Genomic DNA, 19,634 nt, shown 5'->3' with positions numbered 1-19,634 from the left:
TGTTATTAAAAGTTCCTTTCTTGGAATACCTGTCTGAAAATGTCTTCACGCGTTACCACACTGAAGAGCTTTCGCAGTGGCACCTGCACAGCAAGACACAGGGCCTGGGTGTGGATTTCATCCTCAATTCTGGTCCCAACAACAAAAGTAATGCTAGGCTTCCAGTTGTCCTACATTCAAAAAGAAAATATTTAATGTATTAAAACTCATGCCAACAAAAGTGCTTCTCTGCAGTTTCAAAGAGCAATCTTGTAGAGACGACTTTCTGTCACTTTCAGACATATTAAACATCACTGTATCAATCACGCTGAAATTGTATGCAACCCGGAAAAGCCCCTACTGCTTTGTCCCAATTCTTTCTGCCATCAGGTGGCAGCATTATGCTATGGAAAACACAAATGACCCCTTAGCAAAACTCACAAGCAAACGCTGTACTAGCATCTCGCAAAGATGCACTGACTTTTAAGTGGCATTTGCAGATTTGACAGTTCAGGTAGCAAATAAGAAGTGAATTTTGAATAAATGTAATATTGTGATTATTTGATGTAGAAAAAAAACAAACCAATTTTCAGCTCCCTCATCCCGGAAATTAGATAATGCACAGATACTATTTTCTGGAAATTGTAGCATTATTTTAATGATGTTTTATGAAGGCATATTTATGCGTAGTATGATTCTTGCATGGTTTCACTAAATATTCTGAATCAAGAAAAATTACTTACAATGGCAAGCTGTATTTCACTACAATATAAATTAATTAAAAACACTAGCAGTTTTCAAATGTTTACATTAGCATACACATTATTTTAATGGAAAAATGTTTTCAGCACTAAAAAATGCAGAACAACAGAAGATGGGAATACTATTTTTTTAGTAATATACATCCTCAAAAGCTTGAAAGTGATGTAATTTAAGCAAATTTTACTGGTTACTCTCTTTCACATTTCTGCTTTAACCTACTGGAATCCCTTTCACAGAGTGAGTCACTGTCTCCAGCACATCTGTATCTCACTCTAGAGTATTCTTTATCAGCATTAGTGGTAGCTGAACCATAAACATTTGCAATGGTTGTGCAGTACAGGATTCACCAAATTTATTTTAATTCAATGCATATCTGCATGTGTAAACTGCAAAGTTACCAATACAGTTGCATAAAGGTAAACATGGTAAGGGATTCAGTTGGATCAAGGCAGTCCCAGGTCAGTCACATGAATCATGATCAGGCTAAGCAAAATCACAACCCAGTGTGCATCATAGCAAGAAAAGATTTTAAAAGATTTAAGAGAGGGTGGTAACTTTAGGATATTAAATATTTTCATATATTTATATTATGTACAAAGTCCTTGTGGAATAGGAACAAAACCTGAGTGGAGTTTATGGTAAAGTGAGGAAAAGGACCATTCTAAGAAAAAGATTCAAATGGTAAGAGAATAATCTTCTTCTAGTTTTACAGAACCCTTCTTAATTTGATCCTTTTCTTAGCTGATAAAAAGCCTATCTAAATGTGTGCAATTTGATGGCTTGGGATGAGAGAAAGCCACAGTTGACCTAAGTTTCAAAATAGTACATGCTTGCATGGAACGAAACAGCTTGTCAAACTCTTAAGGTAACAAAAGATAATATCACATGAATATGCCCCATTTTTTAAACCGCAGAATATTCAGAAAAACAAAAAAGATGTAAAGATCACCTGAGTCATTAAGCGAAACTGCAAGTACCTACAGTTCAGATAACTAATCCAAAAGGATGTCTACAGCTCCACACATCATGAACTTCCTTGATGGTTTACTGCAGCACAAAAACACTCAAGTTTTTAAAATTACAAAGTGCCAGAGAGTGAAAGCATATCACTGATGCTCTAGGAGTACACAAACTTGGTGGAATTTATGAGTGTCTAGCTGCCCTGGGGCAGGAGACACTGCTCAGTGGAGAAGTGGCAGCAGCAGTGGGAATTGCACCAAGTACACTGAATTTCTTTTTCCTGTTTTAAGTCTGTAGGAAGGATGGTGCAGAGTAACTCCTTCTGCCTAAAGCTGCAAGATAGCTACTGGTGCACAGCTCTGTGAAAGAGCTCTAGATATTCCAATTTTATCAATGTGCACAGGAGTTGCAGTAATCTGGATTGAAGCTACCATGGTATACTTGCCAAGAGTTGGACAGTAAAACTTCAACATTCTTTGAACAGCAAGTATTTGGATGCCTGTGCATGCATGGAAATGCATGATTTTCTAGGCTCTCAGAACTGAGGTTGAAATGCTCTCATGTGGCAGTATCCTGGTGTTCCCAGAACTCACCAGCAGACATGGAGTCTTTAGAACAACCATCTACCTGTGGCATGAGCTAATAGAGCAACTGTTATCACTACACTGCCCACTTCACTGAGGACCACCAAGAGAGGCAAACAAGGTGCAGTAAGTCTCACAGAGAGATGCTGACAACACAAGAACAGCAAGAATCAGGAATGTCAAGCTCTACGCAGGAGCCTATGGTAAGCATGGTCCAGAAGCAATAAAGAGCTTGTTCCCACAACTTCCTGCAGTTCTTGAGATATACAAAAAATGTCTGTCAGAGAGTTCCAAAACTCTGTCTTATGCCTTCTTTAGTTCCTTCTTAAAACATGCTGATAGCTTGCTGTCCACAAATTAAACCTGTTTAGCACTGATTACTATCACTGCAACAACAATGTCTGTGGAACCTGTCTTCCTTGTAGTCCTTTCTCTTGATTTTTCCTCCCCTTGGTCACAACTGTCCCTACTTAATTTGTCCTTGCATTTCCACTCTTTGTTCCTTATCTGAGTTACACCACATCTCTGAATGCTTCCCCTACCTGAGACTTGCTCCGTAGCTCTCGTCTTCTCTTTCCTTGTTCAGCTAGTCTCTAGTTTCAATATCTGATCCCACTTCAAGCTTTCATCATCCTCAGATTCCTTTTCCAAATCCTTATCCTCTAGCCCCTATAATAACTTCCAGGCACTTTCAGAGTTAGGGTTGAGCAATGACACTCTCCTTCACAAAGGCACTACAAGCCTTTCTAAGAGGAGAGAATTTTCCTGGTTTCCATTGTGGTGCCCAACTTCACATCAGTCTGTGACAAAGCACCAAAGCAAAACATAAGGGTGGGTTGTGCTTGTACAAAATGAGTATTTAAAAAAAAAAAATTAGGACTTACACAAACAAAATTACCCAACCCTAAATTTTTGTTACCCAAGCAGATTTTATCATCAGTGGGCCACATCTTCTCCCCACTGGAAATGCTGTGCTTTAAAGAAACAAGCTGATAAAGCTTCTCCACAGAACAGCTATGACAATATTTATAGTATATGCAAACCAATGGCTAATACATTAAAAATAAAATACATGGAATGAGCCTCTACAAGATAATTGAATTGGTAGTGAAAATTATAACTTTACTTAATTCTACAGTATATGCAGCTTGATGCAAGGTCTTTTGTACAAAATTTCAAACACTATTAGACAGCTTATGCCTCCCAATTGCTAAATGAAGAATAGAAATTACTTTTCTAAAAAAAGTGCAATATCTGGTAATAGGAGCTAGATAAATATGCAAAGCAGCTACACACACTTGCACAATGAATAATAATCGAGACTTCCCGGAGTCATTGACAGCATGTCATCTATTTCTAGGCTGACCAGTTTTGAAGCCCTTAAAGATCATTTTCCAGAAAAGCTGCACACTGAGAACATGTACTGAAGTCAATGTGCAGCATTAATACACAGTTTAGGGTGTTTAATTGATTATACTTTTGCTGAGGTTAAAAATCTAGTATTTTTGCAATACTGCCTTTATAATATCGATCCTGTAACAGTATCCTTAATGTTCAAGGCACTGAAAGGACAGAGAAGAAACAGACCCTGCTTCTACAGCTCACCACCTAAAATCACAACATAAAAATGTGAAGGAAAAGTAGTAAAATGTATATGGTTACTTTAAAAATATTTTCTCCCTCAATATACAACTGTTCCTCTACTTAGTTTTATTCTTTCAAATGTTTTTGTAGTATCAAGGCTTGAGAAAGGATCTGAAAGAGGATAGATTAGTGACCCTAAAGCTACCTCAAATGACGTTCCCAGCTTAATGGACAGGATAGAGAAAACCATAAAAATAACTACTGGAAAATCATGGAAACAGTCTAGGAAGGTTGCCATTGAGAATATAACACAAGCACTACAAACTGTGCACAAAGAAGACCAAAATGCAGGGAGCAGATATCCCACAGAATCAACAATGCTGATTCAAATGTGAATAAAAAAAAATAAATTGAAGCTGGAAATGTGGCATTGGCAACTGAATACTGTTTAAACAATCTGAAACAAGCTCAAATTAAGGGCAGGTCAGATTGCTCTCACTGGAAAACATCCAGTGACAGCCATTGTTACAAATGACACTGTCTTCCTGGTTTTAAAACTCTTGGTCATGTCAAGGGTTGAAATGCAGCAAAGTCTCTCGGTGTTAGAAATATCCATCTGTGTGGGAAACTTCTATGGCCCTTAGTTGGAAAAGCTCCAAATCTGAAAGATCAACCTAATTCTGAAAGCTCCATGTAAGTAGCAAACGGTTTTCCAAACTCCTTGCTTTCACAAAAAACGGAATGTGCCTCATCTTCTCACGATTTTGCTCTCAAGCCCCCATTGTGTTCCTCTGTAATGCAATTTTTACCCAACTCTTAAGAACCAGTACACATAGCCTGTATATCTTATTCATCACAGCAGTATTGTAATAGCACAGGTATGTTAAGAAAATATCTAACTTTAATTCAGTTAAAAAAGCAGATGTAGCCAAACAATTTTTTTCTTTTAAAATATATCTTGTTTTCTCTGCTTCATTTCCTAGACACAAAAAGGCAGCTGTTCTAGAGAAGACAGTTGAACAAGTCAGGTATATAGTTTATTTTTGCTGCACCAGTTTTTAGATCTTTTTGGCCAAGAAAAGCATCAAGCTGCCATCATACCCTCCTCCCATTTCCAGACAATCTGAATATCTGTAATTTTATTTTTGTGGTATTTAATGTTGTGGGGTTTACTGTTTTTTGTTTGATTGCTTTTTGGTTTGTTTGTTTGGGTTTTTTTTTGCGGATTGTGTGTTTGTTTTGTTTGACTGTTTGGGTTTTTTTTTTTTTTAGGACAACAACCAAAAAGTTCATTTCGTTATGGCAAAATTTCAAATTTACCTGTAAGGGGGGCTGAGAAGGGCTGAGAAGAAACATTTGAGAATGCAAACTCCAAACATCTGAGCATCAAACCAAAAGAGTTCTTCAATCCCCTGATTTTTACATAATACTTCAGAAATCTTAAAATTTATTAGTGATTTATAAATCACTAATAGTATACAACAGTAACACTAACATAACACTAATACTAATACTAATGAATAGTAACAACTCTAGCACTCTTAACTTTCAATGATGAGGGGGCTTGTAAACCAGTAAGTACAGCTGGCATTACTGGGAAAGGTGGTTTATCAGGAGTTTTGTCACCTTAAGGTAGGACATCACTGCCTAGATATCTGCAGACCCACTTTCATTACCTGCTGATTTGTGCACACATTTACTAATGAATTTTGTTTTTAAGAGCCTGAGCTTTTGCTGTACGACATGAGCAGATGAGAGAATATCAAAGCTCAACAGAATGTTAATTTTTCTCTGAAGAAGAAGTAGTATGAATAGCAATCAAAAATGGAGCCATCCTATTCAGAAAATTTTTTGATCTCACAAGATTTAAGTTCATTGCAATTTTCACGCCCTAAAATGCCAATAAAGGGGGAGAAATCATTGAGCTGAAAAGCCAACACAGCTTCCAGTTGCTATGTTTCATTATACTAGTTAATAATAACAAATAATAAATGACAGTTATTTCAATTAAGGGCTGTATTTGCCTAGAATTCACCTTTCACTCAGTAAATATCACCCCTTAACTACTTAACACATACAAAGTTTAAAACTACCTAAGAATCTTAATTTATATTTTGCAATTTAATTCTGTAGTGAACCCAATCAAAACAGATGATAAATATCTGAAGCCAAATATAGTTTGCAGCCCAATGTTCTTCTGCGTAGCACATTAGAAACAGGAAAGATATATATAAACTAAAATGTGAGGCTCTGGAAAATCCATATTTCCTCTGTACATGTTTTTAAGTTGTGTGTTTGCCAGTTTTCACAGTGCATTTAGTAAAAGCAATTATTTGGTTAGTAAATACCATTTAAATAATATTTTAGTTAGAATACCCATCCATAAAAATCTTAACAGCACTGGTAAAATTCCTCTTTTTCATAGATTGAACTAATAAAATAGTGTAAGTCATAAACACATTAAAAAGTGAAATTTCACCACTTGGTCTATCTGGTACAATTTAAAACCAGTTCTGGTAAATTCCCTTTGCCTCCACTAAAGGGAAATAATATTTTCTAAACTGATACAAGATCTAAAAATTCTTTACATATGAATTATGAGGAGAGACATTTATTTGCTTGATAGGAGTTCCTGTCATCTCCCAAACATTTTCAGGTTCATACGGTATTTCACATACAATACTGAGAACGAGTAAGAAATAAGTTTTGTGCACAGCATCTGTTGACACCTACAATTCAAGTTGTTCAACACTCTCTTTTACAGACTGCTTGCAGTTCCTGAGCTTCATATATTTGAGTTTAAACTTTGTATGTTATATGATTACTGGGGTAGGGTGGGTGGGGGAGGGATAGTGTGGTTAGATTCTTTGCAGGATGAGATTTGATATTTTAAAATCATGTTTACCCTTTAATAAAAACCCCTATGTGATTAAGTAGTTAAGCTATTCAATGCCCTCCGTGTTCAAGAGGGAGGAATTAAATTTGGCAGCAGAGTCACACTTGTGTCAAAGATGTGCTTTTACAGAGCATGTTTATTTACATTACATACACCCACATTTGGCCACACTTGCTGATTCTTGATTCACACATGCTCAGAAGAGATTTGCTGGCATTTGACAGTTTTGCACCAAGTGTGCTCTTGCCCATGACTGTAAGAATAGGAACGCTCCTGCAGTTAGAAATTTCAGTGGCTACCCAGCATCTCAGAAGCCTGAGCTCAAGCTGACCGCAGCAAGGAGACAGTTTTTCCCAAGTTCCCAAGGCTCTGTCTGTGAACAGCATGGCAGAGAAAGTGAAATTAGCTGAAGTGGAACAGAAAGCAGTTAGACGATACCAGAATTACGGAAACAAGGAATCTCAAGTCAGCCCCCATGGGTATAGGCATTACGATAATCTTTAATTAGGTGATCACATACTTTTTCCTACAGAATTCTTGCCCCATTCAGTGAACATTCAACCTTTTTTTTTTCCGTCTGCCTCAATGTGTGGTCCTGAATAATACCAACTTTGACATTTCCTAAATTTGGAGCATTTTATTTCCTACCTTTAAAAATACTTCAATATAATGGCTTGCATTTAAGAAATGTAATAAATTACGTGTAGAGGCAGCAGAGCATACAAAGCACTTTGTTCAGTGAATTCACTGCACAATATCCACAACCACAATAAACACCACCATAAAAAAACACAATCACTAATTGGCACCTTGCTAGTAAGCATGGGAGAAAGACCAGGAACAGAGTAGGTGATGGAGACTGAACCTACACCCCATTCTTATGCTTCAGGGAGGTTTTCCGAGGGTAGGGACAAGATTCACAAGAAAGGACTCAAGCACCTTAGAACTCTACTGAAAAATCTATGTTCTAGGGAAAAACGGGAAACAACATCCCAAGCTATTCAAAAAGAGGTTTTGTTTGGCCAAACTTGTACTATATGATTACAACCAAATAAAAGTAAAAGCAAGTAAAAATTTAAGAGATTTAAGATTTAAGAGATTTAAGATTTAAGTAAAAATTTAAGAGATTTTTGGACATCTGGGGCATTTTTGGGAAAAACAATAAGCCAGGTTAAAAGCCTCCGCCTGAATTAGAAGTTCCTCATATTTAACCAGTGCTGCTGGCATATGAAGAAACAAACAAAACCCAAACCCACAGCAGCTAAAACCAAAAACTGCTTATTTTTTTTCTTTTCTTTTTTTTCTTTTTAATAGGGCACAACAGGAATACAAAAAACAAGGAAGCCACGGAAGCAATTTGTCTCACTTGCAGAAGCAGCGCTAGATAAACACATGCGAGATAAATATTAGTGTTTGCTAAACTACCACCCTGTTTTGAAACCAAATTCTCTCTTGCAAGTCAAGATTTATGAGAATTACATTGCTTACACAGAACCTGGAAACCTAAACATGCCTTTAGATCCTCACACTCTGTAAAAGAAAAAGAAATAAAAAAATTTTTTTTTTAAGAAGTGCCTTTTAGCTGCACACACTGAGGCAGGAAAATTACAGCCTCGCATTTTCAACGCTACAGTTAATGCTGTGTCAGCACCTCCATCAAACCTCGTTGTTCAGCAGTTTATAAAAAGTTCTCTCCGAGCCCAAACTTGGCACCCAGAGCTCGGAAAGTGCCGAGGAGAAGGAGGAGCGCACAAACCCGCTGGGTGGCGGGGGCAAGGGCAGGGGGGCTCCGCCGCACATCGGGACACTCCCGGCCCTCCCGGGACCACCCTGGCCATCCCCGGGCCGGGGAGCGGCGAGACCCTCCTCCAGCCCGCTGCCCCTTCCCACCGCTCTGCCCTCGGCTGCCTTCACCTCCTCGAGGCAGGCGGACACCAGCTCGGGCTCCCACACCGACTGCCCGAGCAGCGGCGACTCCCGGCCGGACTTGGGGCCCTTGGGGCCCATGGCGGAGCGCGGCCCCGGCAGCCCCACGCGTCGCCCCGGAGACAGAGCCCGAGCCCGCGGGCGGCGCCTGGCGGCTGAGGGAGCTGCGCCCGCCCGGCTGGGGGAACCGGGCTGCTCAGCCTCGGCCGGGGTCTGTAAATGCCCAAAGCGGGGCTGTCAGAGCACGGAGCCACGCTCTGCTCGGGGGTGCCAAGCCATAGGACAAAGGCAACGGGCAGAAACTGATGCACAGGAAGCTGCGCCTGAATATGGGTGAGAACTCTGCTCTGCGGGTGACCACACACTGAAACAGATTGCCCGGAGAGGGTGTGGAGTCTCCCACACTGGAGATAGTCAGGAACAGTCTGGCTGCAGCCCTGTGCTATGTGCTCTAGGACGACCCTGCTTGAGCAGGGAGGTTGGACCAGTTGACCCACTGTGATCCCCTCCAACATGATGGATTCTGTGCCATTCTCATGAGGCTTTTGGGTGCTTTCCACCATCATTTTTGAGACAACGAGCAGCCTCCAGCACTTCTGCCCAAAGAAGAGGCATCTCCAAGGCTGCGTGGGGAGTGTTAAAGACGCACATGCTCAGAGACCAAGTGATGCATCTCATCCCGAGGGCACCAAGTGACACAGCTCATCCCGAGGGTACCAAGTGACACAGCTCAATCCCAGAGCACCAAGTGACACATCTCATCCCCAGGGCCACTCGGCAGCACCCATGGCAGCTCTTGGCATGCCCTGGGAAGGGGGCAAAGGAAGGAACAAGCTCCGGCCCGGCGCTGGAGTGTGACCCGAGTGGCGAGGCGGGGGAGCACAGGTGTGGGCAGCCAGGCCTGCTCCCAGGCCCAAGTGGCTCTCCAAATACTACCATATGTTACTGTGCTGGGAGCAGAAGGGGAGAGGGAGGCACTGTTGGGAAAAAACAGGAGAGCTGCCAAGATAAAGAATTCATTACAGAGGAGTCATGTTGTGATCTCACACTGGAGACGAGTGAAATATTCTGTGTGATTTAACATTTGGTGAAAATACCCCAAACCACATGCTGCCCTTCCCCCACCCCCTTATACCGACCAGGGTTGCTTAGAGCCTCCAAATCTTTATTTTATTTTCGTCAGAGCTTAAAACCCTGCTGTGCAGTGTGTTACTGCCTTGGTCAGGATTTCATTCTGGGATGATACTGACCTAGTGTGTGTGCTGTATAAAACACCTTTTATTACATGGGTTTAGTGAAGAAGTAGGAATTCAGCTTTTTAGGGGATGTAAGAGGCAAGTTTTCTCATCATTTTAATTTGCAGAAGGGTATCTTCCCTGTGTTTGTAGATAGTGATGCAGTTGGTAACATGGGAAAACTGCATAGTAGATTTGCCAACATCCGTTAACATTTCCCCCCAGCCCATCTCTTGGCTGGTGTCCATTTTTCTTTTTTTGAGCTTTTCTTTTATTCTCCAGAAAAAAAAAAAAATCCAGCTTCCCTTGTTTACAGAAACAGGCTGCATGACATTCCCACCATACCTTTGTTCTTCATGAAAGTCTTGGATACACAGCCTGTGCTTGCTGAGATGCACTGAGAGAGTATGGAAAGGAGGAATGGGGAGGATCACTAGCTGATATAGCAGAACAATAGAGAGGTTTGGGGTAGAATACACAGATAACAATGCCAAATATCCTAATCATGAACCACCCTTCAGATTTTCATGGCTCCCTTTTCAGGAATAAATATACACTTTGGGAGGAGTGACAGGAGAGGGCTGTGCACCCAGATCTTGACGGTGTGGCTGGAAATGTGCATCACCATGACTTTGGTGGGAGATGATAACTGCTTAATTATGCCCATACCTGGATCTGTATGCTCAGATCATTAGAAGGTTAAAAACCAGAGAGATCAATGTCAGCCTACAAACAGCTCTGAGAACAGATACAACAGCTGAGAGAACCATGAACTGGCCTGTTTATATATATTGTGTGTTTGCTAGATGCATAAGGATTTTCTGAAGGAAATAGTTTTGTTCTGCTGCTTACCACCTCAGTAAATGTATCTAGATAACTCGTTTATTGTTGGATGCTGTAGCAGATAGCAAGTCAAACTGAAGTAGTACAGCTAATCACTGGGAGTTTATACCAGTTCATTTAAAATTACCTTCACCACTCTTTCAAAAAAAATCAGAGGAAGAATTTGTATTTATGCTCTATTACAAAGGGTTGTAGCATGTAGTCCTAAAATGGGTTATCCATCAGTGAAGTCAGCTGAAGACATTTCCTGTTTGGCTGCTTGTCTCTGTCCGTTGGGTTGTGCTGCCAAAGATGCTTGTAGGCCAAGCTGTGAACCAGATCACTGAAACCCCCTTGGTTAAATCCTCAACAGACAGACAAATCAGAAATACTGGGAAACTACAACCTTTGTTTCCTCCAAATAGTCTGGACTGCAAAACACCCAGCTGCATGTTTTGCAGCTGAGCCATCTGAAAACCTCCAGCTTCCTTCTGATAACTAAAAGATGAAGTTGCTGCAATCTCAAAACTTGTATTAGCAAAACTGAATGTAATTCAGCTATACTGATAAGCCTCTGCTTAGAGGAATAGGCAAATGACAGACTCAGAGAGGCAATATGCAGTTTGGGGTACCTTCTGCACAAAACAGGAATGTGCAGATGTAAGATGTCACTACTTGACATTTCCAAGTAGTGAAATTTGGTCTAGTGCAAGAGTTAGTGGGACTATCTGTGACGACTTTGTGGATGACAGGAATATTTATGGTGAGATTTTCAGGGAGAGTGGCAACCTAAAAATGATAAAATTAGCCTTTTATTTTTTTGCTCGTTAAAAAACACTGCTTTTGAATACTTGTGTGGAGTAACCTAAGGCATGAATTTACAGTACACTTGGAATTTTGAATAATACTGTGTGTAAATAAAGCATAGTTTACCTTTCCCTGGGAGACAGGTTAACAAACCCATGTATTATGAGTTTATACAGCATGGTAAGAAAGCATGTGTGGTTAATACTGAGGAGTAGTTAGACACAATAACATGTTCCCATGCACACACTTTTAATAATAGTATAGAAGGAACTTTTAAAAATTAGGTATATTCTTTACCTCTTTCAGGAAGAAGGAACATTGGTTGCCTTTTCTTTTAGGGTAACTTAAAAAACATTTGCACTTACTTGTTCTTCAGTAAAGTGTGGGGAGTGGAAAGGCATTACTAGTACATGTAATTTCTTCTCTACTCAATAATTTCTGAGAGACTGCAGTTGACTAAAGAACTAGTAAATGTTTTGCATCTTAATAATTAAAACCTGGTTAACCAAGAGGGGGATTAATTTTAATTGTGCTTGCTATGTTTTAAAGTGTGCTTATTTAAATGCTTGAAAAATACTTGAAAAAAAAGAACATTCAGTAAGAACCACCAACTTCTCAGCTTTTGTTGGGAAGTAAGCAGTCTCTTTGCTTGAGTCCTTAAGGACACACTTAATTGCTTTCTAATGCTGTCATAAGATTTAAATGTTTCTGAAACATTATGTCTTCAGAAAGCTGTTTCTGTTTTAGAAAACTGGCCAGAAAGGTTGTCTAGAACAGCTAACCTGGCCTTCAGCACTGCTAAGGAAACAGCCTTTCATCTTCTTTATATTTCTAAAAGAAGAAGAAAGGTATTAAAAAGAAATGATAAAGCACACTTCCTCCCCTCCTAAGAGAACATGGTTCAGTCCTTTTTCCCTTCAGAAAGGAAGAAGGGGAGGAACATAAAACTCATTTTTCTTTCCTTTTCACTTTCATAGCACTGCAGCATCTGGGTTGGGAACAGCTTTTGCTTGAAGTTTGCAACCCCCCAGGACACAAGCATCTCACAAGTTACACAGATTTGACAGCTATAGCATGTGTTACCACAGCCTCCCTGAACTCTCACATACCAAGCTGGATGCAGGAGGTCTTTCCCTACAGTTGCTGCTCTGGCCACCAAATGATTCTTTATAATTTATTTCTTAGTCTCTAAATTTGTTTACATAATTTGCATAAAGCTTCCCACATGGGATGCATTGGCCTTGTGGATGTGGACCAAATATCTGTTTTGGCTTTAGGATCTAAAAAGCTTATTTCTGCATCAGTAAATTGTAAGTGCATGTGCCCTGAAAGGGAGAAAGGTTAAGCCAAGTGTAAATATATTAACACATTGTCCTTCTGAATATGACATGGTGCTCTTATTTTTCTAGTGTGAAAGGTCAGTAACTTTTTCATTAGACCGAGTTCTTATCATGAAACAATAAAATAAACTCTCCTTTTCAGACTGTAATGAGCCTTCCTAACAAAATAAGGGTTGCTAGATGCTTGCTGAACTGTGAGAATTTGCAGGGATGGTTAGAGGGAAAGGGAACAGCTGGATTGTAAAGACAATGCAATTCAGAGAAGTCCATCCACGACATGGCAGGACCTGCCCTCTAATGCTGGGCCACTCTGTGTACACTCTGGGCCTAACCTACTTAAGCTTGTCCATCTAATACCATGGCAAAAAACAAAGCAAGTTGTAGATATTCCCTTCATCATCCAGCTCTTGCCTTTAGTGGGTGCCTAGCCAGTCAGTGTTTTTTCTCTTCACTCAAATATTTCCAGTCAAGCTGAGTTATAAGTGCTTTGTAGCCTCTGTTGTTTATCACAAGTATAACATACAGAATAGATCAAAATTTCTTTATACAATTAAATTTACATTTAAGAGTCTCCACCAACTTTGTTCTACCAGGAAAAAACCTCAAAATTTACAAGGCCCTGTATTTGATTTTGGAAAAGATGCTTTCTTAGCCTGCTCTCCCACATATGCATGCATGTGCAAGGAGAATGTTTTTTTGTCTCTATAGCTAATGGTATAAGGATTCCTGGCAAACCTCAAAATTAAATCCATTATAATCTGTCAGTAAAATGACTTCCAAATCCCAGCTGGATGCTGTACAACAGTCTCTTTAAAGAAAGACCCCTGCATTTGGTGTTGGAGTTCTACTGTCTCTAGGTAACTGAATTTTGGAAGTAGTTCAGTGCTGTCAGTCAGCAAAAAAAAGTCCAAATTCAGATATCTCAGGCTTTATTCCTGTCCCTTTCCAAAAGAGATCACAAGTTTTAATTCTTCTCTCTAAAAAAAGAAATCAAAAGAAAACAATCTCCCACCCTTCCAGAAAGCCAAACTCCCATCTCCGCTCCATTCTCCTGCATTTTCAAATCCTGCATCATTGCATGCTTTCTTCTGGCACAAAAAGAGTAGATTCCCTAAGGTTATAAAATCTTTCATGGAGATCTGGTTCTGCAGCAATCCTCAGTCCTCACTTCTACCACCATCCAGAAAGGGTGACTTGCACAGTAGTGCTGAGCACTAACTGCTAACATTTCTCAACAGCCAAACAAAGCAAAGTCTAAATAAGTAGGATTTGAAACATTATGCCATTATTGGTGAAAAAAAGTTTCAAATCCATTAAAAACAAACATTAACACCATGGAGGGTAAACAGACTTGAGCTGTATGCCAGAGTTTGCAATGAAAATATTGGCAAAAGGAGGTGGAAAAACATGGTGTGTTTGTTTATTTTTTTAAAAAACAAGAAATTATTTTTAAAAATAAGTGCAAGGTGTACTAGTATTGGAGTAACTCAATGGCTTGTGCCATACTTCATTGCCCTTGGCAGCCTCATTCAGTGAGCTTTTAGCTGGATAGTTTTTAACTGATTTTCTGAGGTTGATATCTAATTGCTGAATAAGTAAATTGCCACATTATATAGTATTCTGAAACTGTTGCTTTGATTTTTTTTTCCCCCTCATTTCTTTCTAAACCATTCTCCTGAGCATTTACACTCCCCAATAGGTCTTGTTCTGGGAACAGGTCTTGTAAAGAAGTACATGGAGTAATGCCTATTTCCTGCTCTATTTTAGCTCTCAGTCATACTTGTGCCTAAAATCTGCTTTACAGAATAGCCATGATTAAAATTCCCAGTCCTAGGACTATGTCACAAAACACTATCACGCCTTAAGGTGTCACCCACTAAATCCTTTACTCTTTCATAAAACTGAAATGTAACTACTGTCTCCTTACCTCAGACTAGAAAATGATCCTGTGTCTCTCTCTTCCCCATTTGTGTAATTCCTACTTCACGTTTTCTTATTCTGCATCTCCAAAATTCAAACTGGACCCCACACTGTGGCACCATAAAGAATCAAATCCAGCATAACCCACCAGGAGCTCATCTTTCACGAGCACCTCTCTCCTGCCAGTCCTTGGTCTGTGTGATGTGAGACACACCTGCTAAGCATTCATCCTGTGAACCCCGAGCACAGTGCTCCAATGAACATATTTATGCAGGTGTGATTCTCTTCCTCATCAGCTGTGCTGGAATGCCTCCTCTCTTGCTCTTCATTGGGCACCCCACTACCACCATTTCCCAGGCAATTATATGCAATAAAAGAATTTAGGGAGACTGGCTACTGCGATAGCTAATGAGGTGAGTTCAAACCCTAAAATTTGTGAGCCATCCTATAGAAACTCCAGATAATTTCAGAATTTACTTATTCCCAAGGCCATCAGGATCTAGCCCTGAATCTGTGTAGTGTCTCCTGCAACTGCTGTAGCCCTAGCTGTTACTAGGAAAAGCATGGTTAGAACCAGGTGATGGGGATGAGCAGGCTGTTGGCAGTCTCTGCCTGCCAAGGCCTCACCTTGCACCCTCCAACTGAGGTAGTGAGGGTTGGAAATTATTATGAAATGTGGCTTAACTTTGTGGAATTACCTGTAATGGAGTAGTATTCTTTAGCTTCTTTGGAAGGACACTGTGCAGTAATGTGAAGTAACCACAAAATTAGACAGTTTTATGCCCCACCAAAGTCCACATATATGTCCTTTGTGCAAGATTTTAACAAGTCTTAACAATATGGGAAGTTGAAATTTCTGCTGTCTATGTTTCTGCAAGTGACAGCAAAACCAAGGCTCTATCAGAGTAATTTAATTTAAAATTTTCAGAAAATTAATTATTTAAAAATCAAATTAAGTAATTTTAGGAAAGAGAATATTTTCATCCCTATCGGATGCTGACACCTGCTTTAATGTAAAAGCTCCACTTATTACTGGCAGATGTTGTATAATAAATAAAAGTTACAAAGAAGATTTGTTAACACTTTATCATCAACATTGTACAGCTTCTGCCATGACCAGCCATTTATATGGATTCAGTAAGCTTTAAGCAAACAAAATGCAGCAAGTTATTATATCATTTCAGAGATTGAGGTCAAAGACATTTCTAATTAGCACTTTTCTTAGTTAACAAACTGTGTTAGCACCAATTTCCATCAGTCAAATTCCTTAACTCACATTAAAGCAGTCAAAATGAAAAAGTGGGCCTTTTTCCATCTCTCTCCATCTCATTACTTCAAAGCAAAACATTTACTGTGGCAGGGCTGCAAAATGTGGAGGGCCATTAATGGAAAAGGAACAGTACCTAACTAAAATCTGGCCATGCTCCAGATGCATTGACTTGCTTGTGCCAGTGCTTTCAGATCATGCCATCCTTAGTACTTACTTTATATCCAGTGATTTTTAACAGAGGTGGTAGTCAGCATTTGAAAATAATGTGGAGAGATTTGAGATAAACAGCTGAGTTCAGCAGTTTGGCCCAATATTCCAGCTATGGTGTCTAATACTCAGCTACACACTTATACTTGGAGTATGTAAATGTTGTAAAGTCATTGTGACTGTCATTGGGTATGTAAAAGTAGGACTTGTGAGCGAAATAAAGGAGAATTTCTTAATTTTCTTTAAAATATAAGTTAAATGCTAATAGAAAGCTCTTTTTTTTTTTTTTTTGAAAACATCTTTTCTCACTTGCCTTGAATTATCCTCTGATGACTAAACAATTATTGAAAGAAAACACTGATGAATTAGTTATTTTTACTGCAAACTCCCACCAGTAAACCTTGAGTACCATTACTACCAGTGTGGATCAATGAACTGCAACTTGTCTGTTTCCATTTAGACAAATAGCTAACATTTGCAGGATTTAGTTGAACTCTTGTTCTATATTTTTAACAGCAAATATAGTTTTCCAGGACAGGAGATTAATGAAATGAAATTGAAAATTTTCTGGTGTAATGCTGTTTAGACAACATTAGAAAGAGAGATCTATGCCACCAAAAAGTGTGAGAGTTTGTGTGGAATAAAAGCCTACTCTGAAACTGAATCACTCCTAGAGTGGTTTTAATTTCAGAGGTGATGAAATTCTATTTTGGAGTTCATAACAGCTTTTGCACAAAAGGTTTAATCTGCACTTTATGTTCCTTTTTAGAGCTTTGTACTTGAGACTCCAAGCTGAAGCAAGTATATCTCTGTTATTTTGGGGCAATAAGTTAGCTGCAGGAAAAGCTGATCAGTTCTGAAGCAAGGAAATGACTGACTACTAAAGCTCAACACTTACCATTCAGACCTTGCTATCAGAGTTCAAATGATTCTAGATGCTTTGAACAAGAGGCTGAGGCCCAGATCTGTAGTCATTTAGCTCCCCAGACACCTTGAACACCTTGCACACCTTCGCCCAAACACCCTGGATCAGTGGAGGTATACTCATATCTGATCAGAGTGCTGTCTGATAGGGAAAAAACAGGGCAGACTGAGCTGGATTACCCTCATTTTCTGCCCAGAATGAGTGGATTAGTATCATGCAGTAGATGCAATTGGCAGCACTTCTCATCCAGTGGTTCTAACAGATTTTAAGGAAATGTTAGTTAGTTGATTCACTACATGTACTAGGATTCTGTTCAAATCAGAGACTTGGACGTCTTTCCTGTCAAGAACAGCGGAGTTCCCTGTAGAAAGTGCTGTCCTTTTATGATTTTCAGAATATGGCAAAATGGAAAGCCTCACAGTGCCATAAATCAATATTTTTTCCCCCAAGTGTTCATGATAAAGGACTATTGATGATGCAGCTTGGCTTTGGGAGGCATTCCTCAAGGCTGCATTTATTCCATCATCAATATTTCATCAACTATCCAGGAACAGAGTGATTTGAAAGAATGAGTATGTTCCTGATCCTGATTTTGTCTATAGAAGTAATGTGAAGGCATGGAGAAAACAGGAGTGACAGAGTGAGAATGCACTAAAGGCAGGCATTTGAAGCTGGAAGAAAATAATTCCAATTATCTTAATGCAAATACACACAAGTGGGGCATGGCAATATTACCATTTGGGACTATGCTATGTGTTCAGTGTCTTTTTAAACTGAGATATCTTGACCTGCACTAACCCATTCATTTGCCCATCCTCCCATGCTACTATTTAGATCTCCACTTATATATTTGGAATGTAAGGAATTGTTAAAAGGAAGAAACATTATGCACACACTTTCATTCATTTGTTTTCCTCAAGTCAGTGGGGAAATAGAATGTTTTAATTGAGTTTTGGAAGGCTCCTGACCTAGACGGGAAGCCCTGGAACTCACTTGCATTAGACTTTTTCAAAGAACAGCTTATCAGTCTGATAAAGATCAAGCTGGGGATGTTTTGCCCAGCTGCCTTCTGGGTTATGTATGAGAATTTGATGTGGTGTTTTTTGAGTGTTTTTTTTTTTCAAAGTGCATAAGACACTTCTGTACAGTAGTAGGTCTAAAACATAAATTTAAGGAACAAAGATAGAACAAGGCAAAGCAAAGCTAGTTGTTAAATATCTATATTTTCAGTGTGGTTCAGTAGGCATTTGTAAAGCTGGAGCTGCAAAACTTAGGTGAGATTCTTGATGGCAGTGGAAGAGCAAGACTGTTCTCTAAGGTAGCAGATGCTCAGTATTTTTGTATCTACAAGAAGAAAAGTATAAGCATAGGAAAGCAAACATCAGTGTGGGAATCCATCCTTCAAGAGCAGATATAAGTGTTACAGAGTTAACCTCTGTGCCATCTCTCCAGCTGCACTTCACCTGGAGCAGAAACAGTGGGATGTGTGTACATGCTGAACCATGAAACTATAGTATTTCCTATCTTTGGTTGTTTCAAACTTACACTCATGACCTAAAGTTCTGGAAAACACTCCAAATTATGACAATATTCTGACAAATCTGGGGAAAGGTAGACTTGTTACCCAAGATGGAGATTATGGTAGAGACCTCAATTATTGGCTAGATGGCAGTAGAGGTTATTTATGTTTGGTACACATAGGCACTATGTATTATACCACTTTGAAATGCAGCTTGCTGTACTAGTGGAAAAGTTTCTAATATCACAGATCTACTCATCCCTATTCTAGTGCTACTGTGTGTTCTGCTACATCCAGCAAAAAGGATTTTCATAAGCACTATTCACTATTTCTCTCCATACTTCCTTCATACTCAAGGAATGCCAAACTGAACACTCTTCAATTGGCTCTTTTTCAAGAATATACTTCTAATTAACATTATACAAATCAATGCCTATTTCTCCTGGGCAAGGAAAGACTGTTTTCTCTCAGCTACCCAGTAGACTCCCAGTTTATGGGTTTCCAGTGGTCCCTCTTCTTGCTCTGTACAATAGAGAGTTTGAGCTTCGGTTTGCTAATGTAGTGATGTGGGCTCATGGCATTATAATTAAGCCTCTTCATGATGGGGATGGGAGTAGCTGTGTGAGCACCAGGACTTTTGTGTCCACTCAGGGAATGTCATTCAAAATGATGGTTGAACCCCTCCAACAGAAGAAGGCTCCTGTTGGCTTGAGAGTCTCCGTGTCTCCACGGAGTCTCCATGGGCAGGGTGGCTGCAGCTGGGGAGATCTGAAGTTTAGGGAAGGGAGCATGTAGGGGAAGCTCTGGCAGCTGCTCCCTGTGATTCTCAAGAATGCTAAGAAAACCAGTGGTTTACAGACCACATAAAGTACACTTTGGCAGGATCACTGGAGACTGA

The 19,634-nt window shown here is 39.6% G+C and overlaps 1 protein-coding gene across 1 annotated transcript in view; it reads right to left on the bottom strand.

Annotated features, from left to right (window-relative positions):
- SPAG17 (sperm associated antigen 17) overlaps window positions 1-8,921 on the bottom strand; it is a 91,376-nt gene extending 82,455 nt beyond the window's left edge. Inside the window, exons 1-2 of the mRNA XM_085069744.1 lie at window positions 8,680-8,921; window positions 30-170 (exon numbers count right to left, since the gene is read on the bottom strand). Coding sequence (XP_084925870.1) covers window positions 30-170; window positions 8,680-8,772 — 234 coding nt within the window. The 5' untranslated portion in view covers window positions 8,773-8,921. The remainder of the gene's footprint in view (window positions 1-29; window positions 171-8,679) is intronic.
- Between the last annotated feature and the right edge of the window lie 10,713 nt (window positions 8,922-19,634).

This window comes from Lichenostomus cassidix, chromosome 1 (genome assembly GCF_008360975.1).
Source record: "Lichenostomus cassidix isolate B80296 chromosome 1, HeHo_3.0, whole genome shotgun sequence".
NCBI lineage: Eukaryota > Metazoa > Chordata > Aves > Passeriformes > Meliphagidae > Lichenostomus > Lichenostomus cassidix.
This window is presented reverse-complemented; position numbering and strand designations above follow the sequence as displayed.